Below are 22,173 nucleotides of genomic sequence, written 5' to 3' on the forward strand. Positions count from 1 at the left end.
GCTACTCTCGCTCTGGGATGTGAGTAAATAAGCTTAATCCAACTTATAAAAGAATCCCCAAACCCAAAACGTTTGAGGACCCCCCACAAGTATTCCCACTACATGCAATCAAATGCTTTGGTTGCATCCAACGACAGTATTGCCCTTTTTAGTATCTATACTTTTATTTCCTTCTATATTCATAAAAAGTCTCCTAACATTAGAGTATATCAATCGCCCAGGGATAAAGCCAGTCTGGTCTTCATTAAAGGGGTTGGCCACTATATAAGTACTTTCCACTATATAGTGGGAGGTAGGGTAAAAAAGAGTTTCCTAATATAAAGGTGAAACTCGAAAAATTAGAATATCGTGCAAAAGTCCATTTATTTCAGTAATGCAAATTAAAAGGAATTGCATTAATGCAGCTTAAAATTTGAATTTTGTGAAAAGGTTCATTATTCTAGGCTCAAAGTGTCACACTCTAGTCAGCTAATTAATCCATACCCCCTGAGCAAAGGGTACCTGAGATTGTGACTTTGGGGTTTCATAAGCTGTAAGCCATAATCATCCAAATTATAACAAATAAAGGCTTGAAATATCTCGCTTTGCCTGTAATGAGTCTATCTCTTATGTTAGTTTCACCTTTTTAAGTTTCATTACTGAAATAAATGAACTTTGCACGATATTCAAATTTTTCGAGTTTCACCTGTACTTTATAAAAAAAAATCCGAATGGTAATGTTTTTGTAATGAGCCCCGCCCCCTCAGCCCCACTCTGCGTGCAGCCAGTTCGTCCATTGCTGCACGCGACATGGAGGAGCTTTAGAGAAAGCTCGTCCATGGCTTTATTCTGACTGCACATGCGCTGCTTTTCCTAATAAGAGCAGCGCATGCCCAGTCTACCACTGGCGCGCACCCTGCTCCGACTCGGTCTCTACAACCGGCTTATTCCTGTCAGAGTTCGGGAGAAAAGAGCGCGCCGGGGAATCAGACGCGCTTACTTTTCTCCCCGCTCCAAACTGACAGGAATAAGCCGGTTGTAGAGACCGAGTCGGAGCAGGGTGCGCGCCAGTGGTAGACTGGGCATGCGCTGCTCTTATTAGGAAAAGCAGCGCATGTGCAGTTAGAATAAAGCCATGGACGAGCTTTCTCTAAAGCTCCTCCATGTCGCGTGCAGCAATGGACGAACTGGCTGCACGCAGAGTGGGGCTGAGGGGGCGGGGCTCATTACAAAAACATTACCATTCGGAGCAGGGTGCGCGTCAGTTTGGAGCGGGGAGAAAAGTAAGCGCGTCTGATTCCCCGGCGCGCTCTTTTCTCCCGAACTCTGACAGGAATGAGCCGGTTGTAGAGACAGTCTGAGCAGGGAGCGTGCCAGTGGCAGACTGGGCATGTGCTGCTCTTGATGGGAAAAGCAGCGCATGTGCAGTCAGAATAAAGCCATGGATGAGCTTTCTCTAAAGCTCCTCCATGTCGCGTGCAGCCATGGACGAACTGGCTGCACGCAGAGTGGGGCTGAGGGGGCGGGGCTCATTATTAAAAAAATCTGAATGGTAATGTTTTTATAAAGTATATTAGGAAACTTTTTTTTTTTTACCCTACCTCCCACTATATAGTGGAAAGTACTTGTATAGTGGCCAACCCCTTTAATTGTTTATTACTTTTGTTAATCTATCTGCCAGTACCTTGGCCAGCAACTTATCAGTATTTTACAAAGAAATGGGTCTATGATTCTAGCTTTAGTAAGTCCTTATCGGGTTTAGGGATCAACATAATGGGCTCCTCCATTGAAGCAGGCAATTTTTTTTTTTTATGTCTTTGCCTCCATCAGGGTCTCCATTAGTTCTAGAAGTAACTCCTGGCTAAACTCCTTATATATTTCAAATGGTAACCCATCTCCTCCCGGGGACACTTTGTCGCTAGTTGAGTTCAGAGCTCTAACCAATTCCTCCAAACGTATGTTTTCCTCAAGGTAATTTTTTTGCTCTTCAGTAAGTCTCCTAAAAGGAATGCTGCCCAAGTATTGACACAAGTCTTCCTTTTTATACAAAGCTTTAGACCAGGCATCCTCAAACTGCGGCCCTCCAGCTGTTGCAAAACTACAACTCCCAGCATGCCCGAACAGCCTACAGATAACAGCTGGAGGGCCGCAGTTTGAGGATGCCTGCTTTAGACCTATACAGCTCCTAGTAATATTCCCCAAATGCCTCATTAATTTAAATAATCTACCATAATATTAGGAAGCACTCTGGCTTTTTCTTTTGGTGTATGGAAATGCTAACTCACCAGCAATATAATTAGTTTCATCTGAGTTCACTTGCATCTATACATTTTGAACCTTTCCATTATGGACACCAGGTCAGGTCATATCCTGTCTGATCACCAGTCCACAGCTAATGTGAACAGAGCTGAAAAAAACTGCATATATATCAAAATTTCACTATCAATAATGCCACTATTTTAATGGTGCAGCTATAGATTTCCAGTTACGGTATAGTAAAATAGCTTGAATGTTGTCATGGTGCTCTGAGGAGGACTTGTTATACTACACGTAGTTTTTCCATATACATCGTTTTCAGTTGTTCAAAGGCCAATGCAACTGGGTCTGATTCGCATAATTCATTCAAAGCAACACTGGTAAAAAAAAAACAAAAAAAAACAGTTATTTATATGTTCACCTTTACATACCGAGAAAATCTAGAAATATCTATCTGGGGTTGTCCAACTTTGGGGTATTTTTAACTGATCAGCATTGCGTTGTACCTGTTAGGCTACTTTCACACTTGTGTTTGATGCGGATCAGTCATGGATCTGCACAGATGGATCCGTTCAGATAATACAACCGCCTGCATCCGTTCAGAACAGATCCGTTTGTATTATCTTTAACATAGCCAAAACGGATCCGTCTTGAACACCATTGAAAGTCAATGGAGGACGGATCCATTTTCTATTGTGTCCGTGAAAACTGATCTGTCCCCATTGACTTGCATTGTGTGCCAGAACGGATCCGTTTGGCTCGGTTTCGTCAGACGAACACCAAAACGCTGCAGGCATCGTTTTGGTGTCCGCCTCCAGAGCAGAATGGAGACGGAACTGATGCATTCTGAGCGGATCCTTTTCCATTCAGAATGCATTAGGGCAAAACTGATCTGTTTTGGACCGCTTGTGAGAGCCCTGAACGGATCTCACAAACGGAAAGCCAAAACGCCACTGTGAAAGTAGCATTAAAAAGTTCTCTCCTGTTTCCCCTTAACTGGTCTTCCAAACCTCTGCATGGATGGAGGCACGTGCACCAGTAAAGTCAAAGACTGACCGCTGTGGCGTGCCCCCCAAATGGTATGCCACTGCTGAGTGATTACCGCTGAAGCCAGTTAGTGGCTGCAGTGGTGCATGTGAACCCATCCATTACCAGGAATGGTGCTAGAAGACTAGTTTAGTTAAAGGGGTTATGTCACTTCAGCAAATAACTCTATGTAATAAACACTAATACAAGGCACTTACTAATGTATTGTTATCCATATTGCTTCCATTGCTGGCTGGGTTCATTATTTTTCATCGCATTATACACTACCCTTTCAGTGGTGGCCATGCTGGCACACTGTAGGAAAAAGCACCAGCCTATGTGCCCTCCCACAGTCCCGACCACCAGAGAGGCCGGAGCTTTTTCCTATAGTGTGCAAGCACGGCCACCACTGCTGGATTACAGGGCGGTTGTAACCATGAAAACAAGCAGTGTATAATGTGATGGAAAAATGAATCAAGCCAGTAAAGGAGGCAATATAGATAATACATTAGTAACCGTGCTCCAGAAGGTAACCAAAATGGTCGCCAATGCGACTTAGAATGTGCAGATGGCAACAAGACTTTTGCGACTGGAACTCAGCTAAATACTGCAGCGGGGCACGGGAATACATAGTTCCCTGCCCTGCTGCCGATCTGTCATAGGCTTCAGGCCTATGTGGTAGTAAAATCCTGATGCAGGCAGGCCTCAGTATGCAGCCTGCCTCAGTATTCCGGCCCATAACATCTGCGAGTGGGTGCCGGGACACAGGTGAGTTTTAGCTTTTAGTGTTTTTTTTTTTTTTTTTTTTTTTGTTTTTTTTTGGGCAACTTTGGGGGATATTACTGGGGGGCACAGGAGGACATCATTACTGAAGGGACTGTGGAGGAAAACTACTACATGGGGGTTAGTGTGGGGGCAAATTGCTATGGGGGGGGGATTACTATGTGAGGGCAGTGTGGGGGAAATTATTATATGGGGTCAGTGTGGGGGACGAATAGTATTGTGGATGTGGGATCCAGTAATGTTTTTCTCCTCCTGGCATGTAATTGGACCATCTTTTTCTTTATTACTGGTATCAGCACTCCTCCCATTCAGCACAGGTGGTTTTAATCACAGAAGTCTGCATATATTGGTCATTGACCTGTAGCTCCTGATAGCTATGGACATGTTGTCTTAGACAACTGTTCACATGGTGCAGTACTGCGTGGTGGCCTTTGTTTATGTGGTTCTGCACTGGTGGGTTGGTGGGACCCAGTGCCATGGGTGGCATTGTCGGACAGCAGGGTTGCTGTTTGACTCCTGGGTCCCGCTGCCTACTAGGGCAGTGCCGCATTGCGCTGCGCCTTTTTGTCAGAGGAGGTCCCACTCAAAGAGGCGACCTTGGCGTGGTGAGTGGGCTTATGCCTTTTGATCAAAATGTACACTAATGCCTCTTGTACAGCATGCAGTATTGGGGGGCTGTACACTTCAACATGGCGCTGAGAAGCGAGTTTGATTAGATCAAAGCATAGCATTGTGGATGTGCAATCCAGTTCTGTTTTTCTCCCCCTGGCAGTGAGTATCATTGATGTATCCAGTGACTGCTGAAAAACATACTATACTCGGTGACTGTTTACAAATAAGATACCACTTGTAACAATTGTTTTAACCCCTTAAAGACTCAGGACGTACAGGTACGTCCTAAGTTTAAATCGCGATTGCGGCGTGGCGGGGGTTAATCGCAACAGGATGTCCGCTGAAATCATTCAGCGGGCATCCTGTCACAACGCCGGGGGGGGGGTCCTGTGACCCTTCCCCCCCCCGTGTCAATTCAGGCCTGCGGTTTGCGGCTTTTACCTGGTGCCATCGGATCCCCATGCGGCTGTAGGGGGGACCCGATGGCATGGAAGGCAGCGCGATGTCTAAGGAAGGCATCGCGCTGCCTTCCAGTGACGAGCCTGTGAGATCCAGCCCCCTGGATCTCACAGGCCGGAAGCTGTATGAGTAATAGTCGTGGCCAAAAGTTTTGAGAATTAAATAAATATTGGAAATTGAAAAAGTTGCTGCTTAAGTTTTTATAATAGCAATTTGCATATACTCCAGAATGTTATGAAGAGTGATCAGATGAATTGCATAGTCCTTCTTTGCCATGAAAATTAACTTAATCCCAAAAAAACCTTTCCACTGCATTTCATTGCTGTCATTAAAGGACCTGCTGAGATCATTTCAGTAATTGTCTTGTTAACTCAGGTGAGAATGTTGACGAGCACAAGGCTGAAGATCATTATGTCAGGCTGATTGGGTTAAAATGGCAGACTTGACATGTTAAAAGGAGGGTGATGCTTGAAATCATTGTTCTTCCATTGTTAACCATGGTGACCTGCAAAGAAATGCGTGCAGCCATCATTGCGTTGCATAAAAATGGCTTCACAGGCAAGGATATTGTGGCTACTAAGATTGCACCTCAATCAACAATTTATAGGATCATCAAGAACTTCAAGGAAAGAGGTTCAATTCTTGTTATGGCTTCAGGGCGTCCAAGAAAGTCCAGCAAGCGCCAGAATCATCTCCTAAAGAGGATTCAATAAATCACTGAGAAAAATGCACCAAAAGGATATGCCACTGACTATACTAGCTGGTCATACAAGCAGATATTAAAAGCTGAGACTTTCGCCAATATATTCCTGTCAGGAAAATATCGGAGCCCATCATTGCACCACGTCACGGTCACTCAGCATGGCAAAGGGTCCTACCACTACGCTAACTGTGGTGTGAACACGGTCTGAAGGTGATGTAATCCAGCTCACAGCCCAGCCTGCACACAAATGCCTAGCAGGACAGCCAGTGCAATGTGAACAAAGCAAGGCTGTGAGCCCCACCCATATCAGACCATGTGATGGAGGATATGGGTGGGGCTCACAGCCTTGCTTTGTTCACATTGCACTGGCTGTCCTGCTAGGCATTTGTGTGCAGGCTGGGCTGTGAGCTGGATTACATCACCTTCAGACCGTGTTCACACCACAGTTAGCGTAGTGGTAGGACCCTTTGCCATGCTGAGTGACCGTGACGTGGTGCAATGATGGGCTCCGATATTTTCCTGACAGGAATATATTGGCGAAAGTCTCAGCTTTTAATATCTGCTTGTATGACCAGCTAGTATAGTCAGTGGCATATCCTTTTGGTGCATTTTTCTCAGTGATTTATATAATTGTATTTTCATCCGCACAATGCTCTGGCTTGTGCAGGATGCTTTTGTGGTGCATGTGGACCGCGCTGGCGTCCTCCTTTGTACGCATTAATTGCTCGGGGTGGTCGTTTGCTGCGGTCCACGTGCGGTGGGACTGCTCCCCCAATGAGAAACACGCTACAGTGTTTGGGGTTGAGCAGCTCCTCCATATCTGCCATGATATTTCTGTGGTTCACATGCGATGGGACTGCTCACCCAATGAGAAACACGCTACAGTGTTTGGGGTTTGAGCAGTTCCGCCATATTGGCCACTGCTATTCTACAGTGATTTTGCTAAAGAGGATTCAGCTGCGGGATCGGAGTGCCACCAGTGCAGAGCTTGCTCAAGAATGGCAGCAGGCAGGTGTGAGCGCATCTGCACGCACAGTGAGGCGAAGACTTTTGGAAGATGGCCTGGTGTCAAGAAGGGCAGCAAAGAAGCCACTTCTCTCAAAAAAAAAAAAACATCAGGGACAGATTGATCTTCTGCAGAAAGTATGGTGAATGGACTGCTGAGGACTGGGACAAAGTCATATTCTCTGATGAAGCCTCTTTCCGATTGTTTGGGGCATCTGGAAAAAGGCTTGTCCGGAGAAGAAAAGGCGAGCGCTACCATCAGTCCTGTGTCATGCCAACAGTAAAGCATCCTGAGACCATTCATGTGTGGGGTTGCTTCTCATCCAAGGGAGTGGGCTCACTCACAATTTTGCCCAAAAACACCGCCATGAATAAAGAATGGTACCAAAACACCCTCCAAAAGCAATTTCTTCCAACAATCCAACAGTTTGGTGAAAAAACAATGCATTTTCCAGCACGATGGAGCACCATGCCATAAGGCAAAAGTGATAACGAAGTGGGTCGGGGACCAAAACGTTGACATTTTGGGTCCATGGCCTGGAAACTCCCCAGATCTTAATCCCATTGAGAACTTGTGGTCAATCCTCAAGAGGCGGGTGGACAAACAAAAACCCACTAATTCTGACAAACTCCAAGAAGTGATTATGAAAGAATGGGTTGCTATCAGTCAGGAATTGGCCTAGAAGTTGATTGAGAGCATGCCCAGTCGAATTGCAGAGGTCCTGAAAAAGAAGGGCCAACACTGCAAATACTGACTCTTTGCATAAATGTCATGTAATTGTCGATAAAAGCCTTTGAAACGTATTAAGTGTGTGTAATTATATTTCACTACATCACAGAAACAACTGAAACAAAGATCTAAAAGCAGTTTAGCAGCAGACTTTGTGAAAACTAATATTTGTCATTCTCAAAACTTTTGGCCATGACAGTACACAGTCATACAGCCAATGCATTCCAATACAGAAGTATTGGAAATCATTGTAAAAGGGATTAGACCCCCAAAAGTTGAAGTCCTAAAGTGGGACAAAAAATAAAGTTTTCCCCCCCAAAAATTAAAAGTTTCAAGTAAAAATAAACAAAAACGTCATTTTCTCCAAATAAAGTTAAAAAAAAAATTGTTAAAAAATAGGGGGGAAAAAAAGTATACATATTAGGTATCGCCGCGTCCGTATCGACCGGCTCTATAAACATCACATGACCTAACCCCTCAGATGAACACCATAAAAAATAAAAGCTGCTAAATAAACCATTTTTTGTCACCTTACATCACAAAAAGTGTAATAGCAAGCGATCAAAAAGTCATATGCACCCCAAAATAGTGCCAATAAAACCGTCATCTCATCCCGCAAAAATCATACCCTACCCAAGGTAACCGCCCAAAAACTGAAAAAATTATGGCTCTCAGACTATGGAAACACTAAAACATGATATTTTTTTTTTTGTTTCAAAAAAGAAATCATTGTGTAAAACTTACATAAATAAAGAAAAAGTATACATATTAGGTATTGCTGCATCCGTGACAACCTGGTCTATAAAAATATCACATGATCTAACCTGTCAGATGAATGTTGTAAATAACAAAAAATAAAAACTGTGCCAAAACAGCTATTTCTTGTTATCTTGCCTCACAAAAAGTGTAATATAGAGCAACCAAAAATCATATGCACCCTAAACTAGTACCAACAAAACTGCCATCCTATCCCGTAGTTTCTAAAATGGGGTCACTTTTTTTTTGGAGTTTCTACTCTAGGGGGGCTTCAAATGGGACATGGTGTCAAAAAAAACAGTCCAGCAAAACCTGCCTTCCAAAAACCGTATGGCATTCCTTTCCTTCTGCGCCCTGCCGTGTGCCCGTACAGCGGTTTACGACCACATATGGGGTGTTTCTGTAAACTACAGAATCAGGGCCATAAATATTGAGTTTGGTTTGGCTGTTAACCCTTGCTTTGTAACTGGAAAAAAATTATAAAAATGGAAAATCTGCCAAAAAAGTGAAATTTTGAATACCTTGAGGGGTGTAGTTTCTAGAATGGGGTCATTTTTGGGAGGTTTCTATTATGTAAGCCTTGCAAAGTGACTTCAGACCTGAACTGGTCCCTAAAAATTGGGTTTTTGAAAATTTCTGAAAAATTTCAAGATTTGCTTCTAAACTTCTAAGCCTTGTAACATCCCCAAAAAAATATCATTCCCAAAATAATCCAAACATGAAGTAGACATATGGGGAATGTAAAGTAATAACATAACTATATTTTTGGAGGTATTACTGTGTATTATAAAAGTAGAGAATTTTTTTAATGAATTTTTGGTAAATTTGGATTTTTTTTTATAAATAATAAAAAAAAATATTTTGACTTGATTTTACCAGTGTCATGAAGTACAATATGTGACGAAAAAACTATCTCAGAATGGCCTGCATAAGTCAAAGCGTTTTAAAGTTATCAGCACTTAAAGTTACACTGGTCAGATTTGCAAAAAATGGCCAAGTCCTTAAGGGGAAATAGGGCTGAGTCCTTAAGGGGTTAAGGACCAGGCAAATCTGACGTGTCCCTTTATGTGGTGGTAACTTTAAAACGCTTTAACTTATCCAAGCGATTCTGAGATTGTTTTCTTGTCACATATCGTACTTCATGACAGTAGTAAATTTGAGTCAAATTTAATTTAATTTTTTTATTATAAAGAATTCCAAATTTACCAACAATTTGGAAAAATTTGTAACTTTCCAAACAACAAAATAGTTATTTTACATTTCCCATATGCCTACTTTATGTATAGATCATTTTGTAAGTGCCATTTTATTTTTTTTATGTTAGAAGTTTAGAAGCAAATATTAACATTTTTAAGAAAATTTCCAAAAACCCACTATTTTAACCCCTTAAGGCCCTATTTCACCTTAAAGACTTGGCCATTTTTTGCAAATCTGACCAGTGTCACTTTAAGTGCTGGTAACTTTAAAACGCTTTGACTTATCCAGGCCATTCTGAGATTGTTTTTTCGTCACATATTGTACTTCATGACACTGGTAAAATCAAGTCAGTATTACTCATACAGTCAATGCATTCCAATACAGAAGTATTGGAATGCATTGTAAAGGAATATACCCCCCAAAGTTCAAGTCCCAAAGTGGGACAAAAAATAAAGTGATTTTTTTTTTTTAATAAAAAATTAATATTTATAAAAAAAATCCAAATTTACCAAAAATTCTTAAAAAATTGGAAATTTCCAAGTTTCAATTTCTCTACTTTTATAATACATAGTAATACCTCCAAAAATAGTTATTACTTTACATTCCCCATATGTCTACTTAATGTTTGGATTATTTTGGGAATGATATTTTATTTTTTGGGGATGTTATAAGGCTTAGAAGTTTAGAAGAAAATCTTTAAATTTTTCAGAAATTTTCAAAAACCCAATTTTTAAGGACCAGTTCAGGTCTGAAGTCGCTTTGCGAGGCTTACATATTAGAAACCACCCAAAAATTACCTCATTCAATAAACTACACCCCTCAAGGTATTCAAAACTGATTTTACAAACGTAGTTAACCCTTTAGGTGTTCCAAAATACAGATACAATTTCAAAATTTCACTTTTTTGGCAGATTTTCCATTTTAATAATTTTTTTCCAGTTACAAAGCAAGGGTTAACAGCCAAACCAAACTCAATATTTATGGCCCTGATTCTGTAGTTTACAGAAACACCCCATATGTGGTCGTAAACCACTGTACGGGCACACGGCAGGGCGCAGAAGGAAAGGAATGCCATACGGTTTTTGGAAGGCAGGTTTTGCTGGACTGTTTTTTTTGACTCCATGTCCCATTTGAAGCCCCCCTGATGCACCCCTAGAGTAGAAACTCCAAAAAAGTGGCCCCATTTTAGAAACTACGGGATAGGGTGGCAGTATTGTTGGTACTAGTTTAGGGTACATATGATTTTTGGTTGCTCTATATTACACTTTATGTGAGGCTAGATAACAAGAAATAGCTGTTTTGGCACCGTTTTTATTTTTTCTTATTTACAACATTCATCTGACAGGTTAGATCATGTGATATTTTTATAGACCAGGTTGTCACGGATGCGGCGATACCTAATATGTATACTTTTTTTTTTATGTAAGTTTTACACAATGATTTCATTTTTGAAGCAAAGAATTTCATGTTTTAGTGTTTCCATAGTCTGAGAGCCATAATTTTTTCAGTTTTTGGGCAATTACCTTGGGTAGGGTATGATTTTTGTGGGATGAGATGACTGTTTTATTGGCACTATTTTTGATCGCTTGCTTTTACACTTTTTGTGATGTAAGGTGACAAAAAATGGTTTATTTAGCAGTTTTTATTTAAAATCTTTTACGGTGTTCATCTGAGGGGTTAGATCATGTGTTATTTTTATAGAGCCAGTCAATACGGACGCGGCGATACCTTATATGTATACTTTTTTTTTCCGTTTCCCCCCCCCCCCCCCCCCCCCCTCTATTTTTAACCAATTTTTTTTTTTACTTTATTTGGGGAAAATTAAGTTTTTGTTTATTTTTACTTGGGGGGGAAACTTTATTTTTTCAACTTTTTTTTTTTAAACTTTTTTTTTTAAACTTTTTTTTTTAAACTTTTTTTTTTGTCCCACTTTGGGACTTGAACTTTGGGGGGTATATTCCTTTACAATGCATTCCAATACGTCTCTTCCTTAGACATCGCGCTGCCTTATATGCCATCAGGTCCCCCCTATAGCCGCATGGGGACCCGATGGCACCGCCGCAAACCGCAGGTCTGAATTGACCTGCGGTTTGCGGCGATCGCCGATATCGCCCCCCGGCGTTTTGACAGGATGCCCGCTGAATGATTTCAGCGGGCATCCTGTTCCGATTTACCCGCGCCGCAATCGCGGTTTAAACTAGGGCTGCACGATATGGGAATTTTGTGCGATTGCGATTAGGGCCCTAAAAATTGCGATAACGATATGCGATGCAATATTTTAAGGGAATTGTGCTAGAGGTCTATTTGCTTGGATTTTCCCATATGAGCCGCTGACGCGGCTGGGTATGACATAGTTATAGGGGATCTGTGGATGGCACTGTTGTGGGGGATCTGTGGATGGCACTGTTGTGGGGGATCTGTGGATGACTCTGTGTTGTGGGGGATCTGTGGATGACTCTGTGTTGTGGGGGATCTGTGGATGACTCTGTGTTGTGGGGGGATCTGTGGATGACTCTGTGTTGTGGGGGATCTGTGGATGACTCTGTGTTGTGGGGGATCTGTGGATGACTGTTGTGGGGGATCTGTGGATGACTGTTGTGGGGGATCTGTGGATGACTCTGTGTTGTGGGGGATCTGTGGATGACTCTGTGTTGTGGGGGATCTGTGGATGACTCTGTGTTGTGGAGGATGCTGTTATGTGGGGGATCTGTGGAGGATGCTGTTATGTGGGGGATCAGTGGAGGATGCTGTTATGTGGGGGATCTGTGGAGGATGCTGTTATGTGGGGGATCTGTGGAGGATGCTGTTATGTGGGGGATCTGTGGAGGATGCTGTTATGTGGGGGATCTGTGGAGGATGCTGTTATGTGGGGGATCTGTGGAGGACGCTGTTATAGGTGATGTGTGCTATGACACATAGGGCCATGAGGGGGGGGCAGCATAAGACATATAGCATCTTATGCTGGTCCCCCTCATGGCCCTATGTGTCCCCTCATGTGTCCTAAACTGTGCACATAACTGCCTTTGTGTGTAAAGTATTTTACTAGTGTGTAAAACAATCTCTCTCCTATTGATAACAGGTCCAGCCTCTGTACTCACTGTCACTATGAATGCACTGCAGCGAGCGGACCGGCTGGCGCGTGACTGACGTCACTTAGTAACGCTCCTCCCACTTCAGGAAGCAGGAGCGTTACTAAGTGACGTCAGTCACGCGCCGGCCGGTCCGCTCGCTGCAGTGCATTCATAGTGACAGTGAGTACAGAGGCTGGACCTGTTATCAATAGGAGAGAGATTGTTTCACACACTAGTAAAATACTTTACACACAAAGCCAGTTATGTGCGCGGGGCCCCTTCATATATAATCGCGGCATTTTCGGGTCGGCCAAATCGCCATATCGCATTTGCCGATTATCGCGATTATGCAGCCCTAGTTTAAACTTGTACCGGTACGTCATGGGTCCTTAAGGGGTTCAGAACCAGTTCAGTTATGAAGTCACTTTGCGTGGCTTACATATTAGAAAACACCCATAAATGACCTTGTTTTAGAAACTACACGCTTCAAGGTATTCAAAACAGATTTTTACAAACGTCGTTAACCCTTTAGGTGTTCCACAAGATTTTCCATTTGAATCCATTTGTTCTGTAACACATTGATGGTTAACAGCCAAAACTCAATGTTTATTACCCTGATTCTATAGTTTACAGAAACACCCCACATGTAATCAGAAACTGATATATGGGTGTATAGCAGGGTTCAGAATGGAAGGAGCACCATATGGCGCTTGGAGAGCAGATTTAGCTGGCATGGTAATTGGGAGCTATATCGCATATGAATACACCCTGAGGTGGCCCTACAGTGGAAACCCCCCAAAAAGTTACCCCATTTTGGAAGCTACACCCCTCAAGGAATCTTTCAAGGTGTGTAGTGAGCACTTTGATCTCAAAGGTGTTTCCTAGAATTATCATTATCATAGAATCATTTTCAGCAGTGAAAATTAAAAATTAAAAAAAATTCAAGAAAAATTTGCTTTACACCTACATTTTTCCCTTTCACAAAACAGGACAAAAAGCACCCCACATTTTGTTCCCCAATTTCCCCAGAATACAGCAACACCACATATGTGGTCAAAAACTGATGTATGGGCGCACAGCAAGGCTCTAGAGGCAAACTGCAAAATATGGATTTTGCAAGCCTGAATTGGCAGACATGGATTTTAGGTGCCATTTCGCATGTAAAAAATTCCTGAGGTCCCCAGAAATTAAAAACTCCAAGAAGTGACCCCATTTTGGAAAATAGGGACAGGGATTAGGGCTTGGAAAAGGGTGGTGGATTAGGATCTGGAACTTCAGCAAAAAAAAATAAAAAATCACTGCAACGGATGTTCTTCTTCTCTTCTTTTTACATGTACCAGTAAAAGCTGTGGTGGTGCACCACAAGTCCCAGCAAGCAGATACAGCCCAGAGGGGAACAGGTCTACTCTGCATGCAGTCGCCAGCTAGAATGGCTGCATGCAGAGGGATTCTGTTGTTCCAACCAATTGCAGCGCTGGCAGGGGAGCCCAAACACTGGATTCTCCTACCTGACCTCGGGGGAGACTGGTGCTGACTAGTTCAGCACCAGTCTCCTCCCTATGACCCCCCCCATGCAGCTCCATACTGCTTACGGCACTGTGATGAGTTGGTCTTCATTGACCGGCCAATCTCAGCGCTTGGAGCTGCAGGGGGAGGGCGGAAAGACGCTGTGCTGCCCTTAGCTGGCATATTTGCCAACAAATAAAAAGTAGACATATATAGGTTTGTGGCAGTATGTATATTAGTTGAGAACAACTACCAAGCCATAATAAGGATTTATCATCGGCATGTGTCCGGAATGCAAAACTGTATGAAGTTGCATGTAGAGTGCTGAGTGGCATTTTATTTATTTTTTGTGTGTAAGGTGTGTCTTATTGCAGAAAAAAGTCATCCCTTTGTGGTGGCCATAAATAGCTACCATTTTCTGTCCTCCTCCTCCAGTTGTCTCTGTTTAAGATATGGAGCATGGGACTTAGGAAGTGAGATGCGGGCCACAGCAGTTGCATTCAAGAGGGCATGTGTGGTTGCTAGCTGGATACATGAGTACCTGATTCTTAAAGCGTTAATTATCACCAAGAGCTCATTATGTACCTGGCCAGCGGCAGAGAGGAGGGCTTGGCTGGCCCCCTGGTTCAGGGGTAAAATACAGTATTTTTTTTATAATTCATGTTTTATTAATATGGAATGCTAAAATTGTGGCAATGAAAGGGTTAAAAAAAATACCATGAGTGGATCCTAAAAAAAAGTTTTAACCCTAGAGATATTATAATAGTATTGTGTAGTAAATATGGAGTAATGTTTGAATAATGGAATTGGCACAGGAATTAATACTTTACCTTATAGCTGCAATGGTAAGGTAGAAGTCCCTCAATACATAATATGCTTCTCCAGAATTTAACCTTGAAAAAGAAGAGACACCTTATACAGCTTGTCCAGGATGATGTGACCAGCATCCATGATTTATTTTTATTTTTTTCCTGAAAGATTGACTATTTGTAATTTAGGGATGAGTGAATCAACTTCGGATGAAACATCCGAAGTCTATTCGCATATAACTTTGTTTGAATACTGTCCGGAGTGAGCGCTCCTTACAGTATTAGAATGTATTGGCTCCGATGAGCCGAAGTTATTACTTTGCGAAGTCTCGTGAAACTTCGGGTAATAACTTAAATTAATTTCTACTGTTAAAAACTTTTTCCCGAACTCTGTTCATCGGGTGAATTCCTCTTTTATGCAGACACCTCAATCATCATTTCTGGGTAGCACATTTGGCTGTGTGAACAGGAATCTGCTGCCCAAAAACAATGCAGCTGTGTGAGGACAAGTGATAACAGTATGATTGATCTGAGAAAGGTTGAACTTGATGGACCTGTTTCTTTATCAACCTGTGTAACTAATGTAAAACTAACAAAAGCTACCTTGTTGCTCATAGCGATTCACAACTACCGGTACTTACATTTAAAAGCTAAACTCTAAATTGCTGCTTTTGGTGAGGTTACACTCTCATGTGCTTCCAGAGACCTTACCAGGAGTCTTTGTCAAAAAGAGCAGAGTGGCGGACCCCATTATAAACCAAGGCTAGCAAATTATCCTTTCAGACAGAGATGCCCATGTTTTTTTTTTAAGTTTACCTTTTCTATTAACACAGAAATATGTCAATGTGTTGCTGTATTTTCCTGTAAAGTATAAAACATACCCATTATCCACGACAATGGCAGCCAAGCTGCCGTGTTTGAAGAAATCCAGGGCATAGGCATTAAGGTATCGTTTTCGTCCGAACATATCAGTTTTTTCAAAGGGCAACAGTGGAATATATCTCTCGGGAATGTGCACCGTTTGCATCATCAGCTGATGGAATATCATAGGTAACATTTAAAATTCAAGAACAAATAAGACTGTTACTTTATACTGTGTATTTAAAGTAGCCCCTCTATCTCCTACTCAAGTGCAGATTGAATTAAGGCTCAAATATCTGTTATACAGGTATATTAAGATGGAAGTTGATGAGATCCCCTCTGCTTACTGTTTAAATAAAGTTTTACAAAATATGCCAAACCAGGAAGAAAAACCTTTTCATCTGTAAGGGGCCCATGTTGAAAGAATACCCCTCACTGAACTGCTTTCCTTTATGATAACCAGCAGGAGTCGCTAGGGAGCGCACACTATAGAGTCTATAGACAGACAGATACAGCTCCCACTGAGTTCAATGACAGCTGCATAAACAAATATGCAGAGAGCGCCACCTAGTGGTGCCTACGGAAGGCCACAATTTTATCTTTCTACTTTATCCAAGGATAAGGAGGGGATTCCCAAAGTACAAAAAAGAGAATTCTGACGTGTTTTATATTCTTCCTTTTACTTACACTGCTCAGGTTTTTCATACTCATCAAGTCATTATCTGTGTTTCCTGAGAGACATGCAAACGGAGTGATACCACTTCTGGCTTCATAACACGACATCAAGTGATCCACCAATCCAGAATTCAAACACTCTTTACCTGCAAAATCTGAAAGTAGACCTTGCATTAAATATAATATCTCAAACAAATGGTAATAGAATCAAAGGTGGATATAAACTTGAAATAAGGTAATGTATGTGTGCTCCCCAACTACATATATTTGAAAAATGGTGGAGCCTTGTCGTAGGTATCTACATCAATGACCACATCCGATTACATATAAAAAAGTCAACAGGGAATTAATCTCTGTTCTCTGCAGGATAACATTTACCATTCATTTCTAGGAGTATTGTTTAATGCCATTAACCCATTAAAACACAGACTATTTGGCATTAACCCCTTAACAACTTGGCGCAGCCAGGAAGGAGTTCGGCCTATAAGCTCCCAGTGATGCAGGGTGCAGATAGTTGCTATGTTAGCTCAAGGCTATACAAAGGCCTGTGTCAGCTACAGAAGCTTATGAAGCCCAGCCCCTGGCTGGGTCTCATAGGCAACTTTCAGTTTGAAACTGACAGTTAAAATACAGTATGTATTGTACCAATGATCAGGGGGAAAAAATTGTGTTTTAGGCCTCTTGCACACAAACGTTTTATTTTTTTTCTGTTCCGCAAAGAAATGGAATGTACTCGGTATGCATTCCGTTTCCGTATTTCCGTTCAAAGATAGAACATGTCCTATTATTGCCCGCAAATCACGTTCCATGGCTCCATTCAAGTCAATGGCTCTGCAAAAAAACCGGAATGCATCCATCTGTCTTCCGTATCCGTTCCGTTTTTGCGGAACAATCTATTGAAATTTTTATGCCCAGCCCAATTTTTTAATGTACTTACTGTTTAAACATTATTGTAAGTTTCAGTTCCGCAAAAAACTGATCACAAACGGAAACCAAGCAGAAAAACGGAACGGCAAAACGAAACTGAAACACTACTGAAACAAAAAAAAACAGAAAAATGGGTCCGTTTAAGGCGGACTGCAAAACCATACGGTCGTGTGCACGAGGCCTTATAAAAATAAAACCAAATTCAAGTATAAAAAAAACCTTTGCAACCAACAACCATTTAAAAAATAATAAAAAGTAGACATATTGGCTATCACCAAGTCCATAATGACCTGCTCTATAAAAAAAAATAACATGATCTAGCCCCTCAGTTGAAAAAAAAAAAAAGATAGTCATGTTTTGGTCACTTCAACTCCCAGAAAAACAAACATATCAGGCAATCAAAAAATCTTTAAAAAAAAAATAAAAAATCACCTCATCCTGCCAAAAAATGAGACCTCACATGACCATCGCCATAAAATTTTTAAAGATATTGATCTCAAAAATGGAAAGTTTTGGAAAACTAGCAAAACTTTAACATTGTAATCTCTGTAATCCTATTGACCGCCAGAATAAAGATAACATGTCATTTTTTCCCACATTGTGAGCACTGCAATAACAAAACTCAAAAGGCAATTGCAGAATTGCTTCCTATTCTTTATCTTTCTTTCAAAAACCTGAATAAAAAGTGATCAAAAAGTGATATGTACCTCAAAACAGTACACAGTTTGTTTGAAAACAACATGGCGCCAGTTAACAAACTCATCAAAATCTGCACTGCAAAAGCCAAAAAGTGGTCTATCCCTTCTGAACCCTACAGAGTAACCAAACAGCTGTTTATGGCCACATCTTGTTACCACTTGTGAATATGAAAAAATCTGGGGCTAAAGCTACATTATATTGCAAGAAATTACATTTTTCATTTTCACAGCCAAGTGTTTCTAAATTCTATGAAATGTCTGTGGGGTCAACGCACCACTCAGGGTCTCTTCAAATGCCATTACAGCAAAATCTGCCCTCCAAAACCCCTATGTTGCACCTTCCATACTAAGCCCTGTAGTGTGCCCATACAGCAGTTAATAACCACATATGTGGTGTTTGTGTAAACTGCAGAATCTGTTAACCTTTGCTATGTTACAGGAGAAAATTGATTAAAATAAAAAATCTGCACAAATTCTTAAATTTCTCCATTTTGCTTTAATTCCTGTGGAACACCTAAAAGGTTAACAAAGATTTAAAAATGTTTTTTTTAAAATACAGTGATATATGGGTGGTTTGTTAGGTAAGCCCCTTAACCACTTCATGACCGCCCCCATAGACTATAAACCTCCTGTGTAGCGTTTTAGAACGTTAAGGCTACTTTCACACTAGCTTTCAGAGCGGATCCGTCTGCGGTCTGCACAGACGGATCCGCTCCTATAATGCAGACATTTGTATCCGTTCAGAACAGATCCGTCTGCATTATAGCTTAGAAAAAATTCTAAGTGTGAAAGTAGTTCAGACGGATACGTTTGAAGATTGAGCCATATTGTGTCATCTTCAAACGGATCCGTCCCCATTGACTTACATTGTAAGTCTGGACGGATCCGTTTGCCTCCGCACGGCCAGGCGGACACCCGAACGCTGCAAGCAGCGTTCGGGTGTCCGCTTGCTGAGCGGAGGCTGAACGCTGCCAGACTGATGCATTCTGAGCAGATCCGCGTCCACTGAGAATGCATTAGGGCAGTACGGATGCGTTCGGGGCCGCTTGTGGGCCCCTTCAAATGGAGCTCACAAGCGGAGCCCCGAACGCTAGTGTGAAAGTAGCCTAATAGTGCAGCTGCCGAGCGGGGGGCCTGCTGTCAGTGACAGCAGGGCAACCCAGAGAGAAGGCAGGACACAGGTGTTCACATATAAAAAAAAATAATAATCCCCAAATAAGTAATTAAATTTTTTTTTTTAAATAGATTATTTTTTTAATAAAATAGACATATTTGGTATTGCCGCGTCCGTGATGGCCAGCTCTATAAATATATCACATGATCCACTCCGTCCGATAAACACCGTACACTGTAAAAAAAAAAAGCCATTTTTGTCACCTTACATCACAAAAAGTGCAACACCAAGTGATCAAAAAGGCATATGTGCCACAAAATGGTACCAATAAAACCATCACCTCATTCTGAAAAAAATGAGCCCCTACATAAGAAAATCGCTCAAAAAAAAAAAACTATAGCTCTCAGAACATGCAGACAAAATCACTTTTTTGTTTAAAAAATGCTATTGTGTTTAAGTGAAATTAAAAAAAAAAGTATACCCCTCAGGCGAACGCCATGAAAAATAATAATAAAAACAGTGCCAAAAAAGCAATTTTTTTGTCACCTAACATCAAATAAAGTGCAACACCAGGCAATAAAAAGGCGTATTCCCCCCAAAATAGTACCAATCAAACTGTCACCTCATCCCGCAAAAAATGAGAGCCTAACTAAGACAATCGGTCAAAAAATAAAAAAGCTATGGCTCTCAGATTATGGAGACACTAAAACACATAATTTTTTTGGTTTCAAAAATGCTATAATTGTGTAAAACTTGAATAAGAAAAAGTATACATATTAGGTATTGCCACGTCTGTAACGATCTGCTCTATAAAAATGTCACATGACCTAACCCCTCAGGTGAACGCTGTAAAAAAATTAAAACTGTGCTAAAACAACCAATACCTGATTTACTATGCATTCTGTATTAAGAATGCTATTATTTTCCCTTATAACCATGTTATAAGGGAAAATAATAAAGATCAGGTTCCCATCCCGATCGTCTCCTAGCAACCATGCGTAAAAATCGCACTGCATCCACACTTGCTTGCGGATGCTTGCGATTTTCAAATCACCGCTCATGCACACAGCCCCATTGAAGTGAATGGGTCCGGATTCAGTGCGGGTGCAATGCATTCACCTCACGCATTGCTCCCGCGTGGAATTCTCGCCTGTGTTAAAGGGGCCTTAACTCTCGATGTGTTAAAGAAAAAAATGGATTAAAATGGAAAATCTGCCCAAAAAGTGAAATTTTTTAATTTGATCTCCATTTTCCATTAATTCTTGTGGAACACCTAAAGGGTTAACAAAGTTTGTAAAATCAGTTTTGAGTAACTTGAGGGGTCATTTATGGGGGTTTCTTTCCACTATGTAAGCCCCACAAAATGACTTTAGACCTGAACTGGTCCTTAAAATGTGGGTTTTGTAAATTTTCTTAAACTTTAAGAATTGCTTCTAAAATTCTAAGCCTTCTAACTTCCTAAAAAAATAAAATGACATTTACAAAATGTTGCCAACATAAAGTAGACATATGGGAAATGTTAAGTAATAAATATTTTATGAGGTATCACTTTCTGTTTTAAAAGCAGAAAATTTAAACTTTCTAAATTTTTGGCAAATGTGTGATTTTTTTTCATAAATAAAAGGTGAAATATATTTTAACTCAAATTTATGACCATCATGAAGTACAATGTGTCACGAGAAAACAATCTCAGAATGGCTTGGATAAGTAAAAGTGTTCCAAAGCTATCACCACATAATGTGACACATGTCAGATTTGCAAAATTAGGCCTGGTCAGGAAGCGGGTAAATGGCCCGGTCTGGAAGTGGTTAAAGGGGTTAACCAGTTTACTTTGCTAATTGCACATGTGCTGGTAACAGCACATGCATGCAGATAGTAATGAGCATTATTGAACATTATCAGCACTGTTGTCGGATAGTTAAATGAGAATAAGGCCTCATGCACACGGCCATTGTTTGGGTCCACATCCGAGCCGCCGTTCCGCGGCCCCGCTAAAAAAATATAACATGTTCTATTCTTTGTGGACAAGAATAGGCAAATTGCCGAAGGCAAAAAACAGCACGGTCGTGTGCATGTAGCCTATTTCGTATTGACAGGCAGGTACCGTGATGTGTGTGACAGCACTGTGCTCGGAACATGCCAGCTGATGGAGGATTCCGTCTGTCAGCGGCCTCCATTCACTTATACTGGGGATGGACAGGGGAACTAGCGCATGCGCAGTCAGTATCCAGTATAATTGAATGGAGGCCGCTGATGGAAGGGATCCTCCATCAGTAGCCATGTTCTGAGTGCAACACTGGTACGCAGATCAGGGGACCATTGTGTAAACAAGAATTCTTATTAAACTATCGGACATCAGTGCCATAGTTCATTACTAGCTGCATGCTTTTGCTGTTACCAGAATACATGCAGCTAGTCATACAGGGTGGTCCACGAAAAAGTAGTCTTAGTTGTCCATAGCAACCACTCAGAGTTCAGCTTTTATTTTTTCAGAGCCTTGTAGGAACATGGACAACTAAGACAGATTTACCATTAGGCAGTTTAATTTGGAGATATTGTAGGCGGGCTACTTTTTTTTTTTTGGGCCACTCTGTATGAACTGGCCAACCCCTTTAACTCCATTCAGCACTGGGCCATTTTCCTTTTTTTTTTTTCATTTTTGTTTTTACTCTCAGCCTTCCCACAGCCATAACTTTTTTTATTTTTCCGTTCACAAAGCCATATGAAGGCTTGTTTTTTTTTTGTTTTTTTTTTGGTAGGACAAGTTGTACTTTTTAATGGCACCATTTACTGTTGCATACAAAGTAGTGGTAAGCTGGAAAAAAAATTCAAATGGAGTGAAATTATAAAAAAAAATAATAAAACAAAAACACAATTCCACCATAGTTTTATGGGTGTTGTTTTTACAGTGTTTCCTGTACGATAAAACTGACCTGCTACCTTCATTTTCTGAGTCAGTACGATTACAATGATACCACATTAATATTGTTTTAATACTGAAAAAAA

General features: G+C 41.2%; 1 protein-coding gene across 3 annotated transcripts in view; it reads right to left on the reverse strand.

Annotated features, from left to right (window-relative positions):
* Positions 1 to 836: 836 nt before the first annotated feature.
* DDX60 (DExD/H-box helicase 60) overlaps positions 837 to 22,173 on the reverse strand; it is a 460,164-nt gene continuing 438,827 nt past the window's right edge. For all 3 annotated transcript variants that reach the window (XM_040418645.1, XM_040418646.1, XM_040418644.1), the window contains 5 exons: positions 16,441 to 16,583; positions 15,774 to 15,925; positions 14,914 to 14,976; positions 2,154 to 2,612; positions 837 to 877 (listed from right to left, as the gene is read on the reverse strand). In XM_040418645.1, the coding sequence (XP_040274579.1) occupies positions 2,519 to 2,612; positions 14,914 to 14,976; positions 15,774 to 15,925; positions 16,441 to 16,583 (452 nt within the window). In that variant the 3' untranslated portion in view covers positions 837 to 877; positions 2,154 to 2,518. The remainder of the gene's footprint in view (positions 878 to 2,153; positions 2,613 to 14,913; positions 14,977 to 15,773; positions 15,926 to 16,440; positions 16,584 to 22,173) is intronic.

Source organism: Bufo bufo, chromosome 2 (genome assembly GCF_905171765.1).
Source record: "Bufo bufo chromosome 2, aBufBuf1.1, whole genome shotgun sequence".
Lineage (NCBI taxonomy): Eukaryota > Metazoa > Chordata > Amphibia > Anura > Bufonidae > Bufo > Bufo bufo.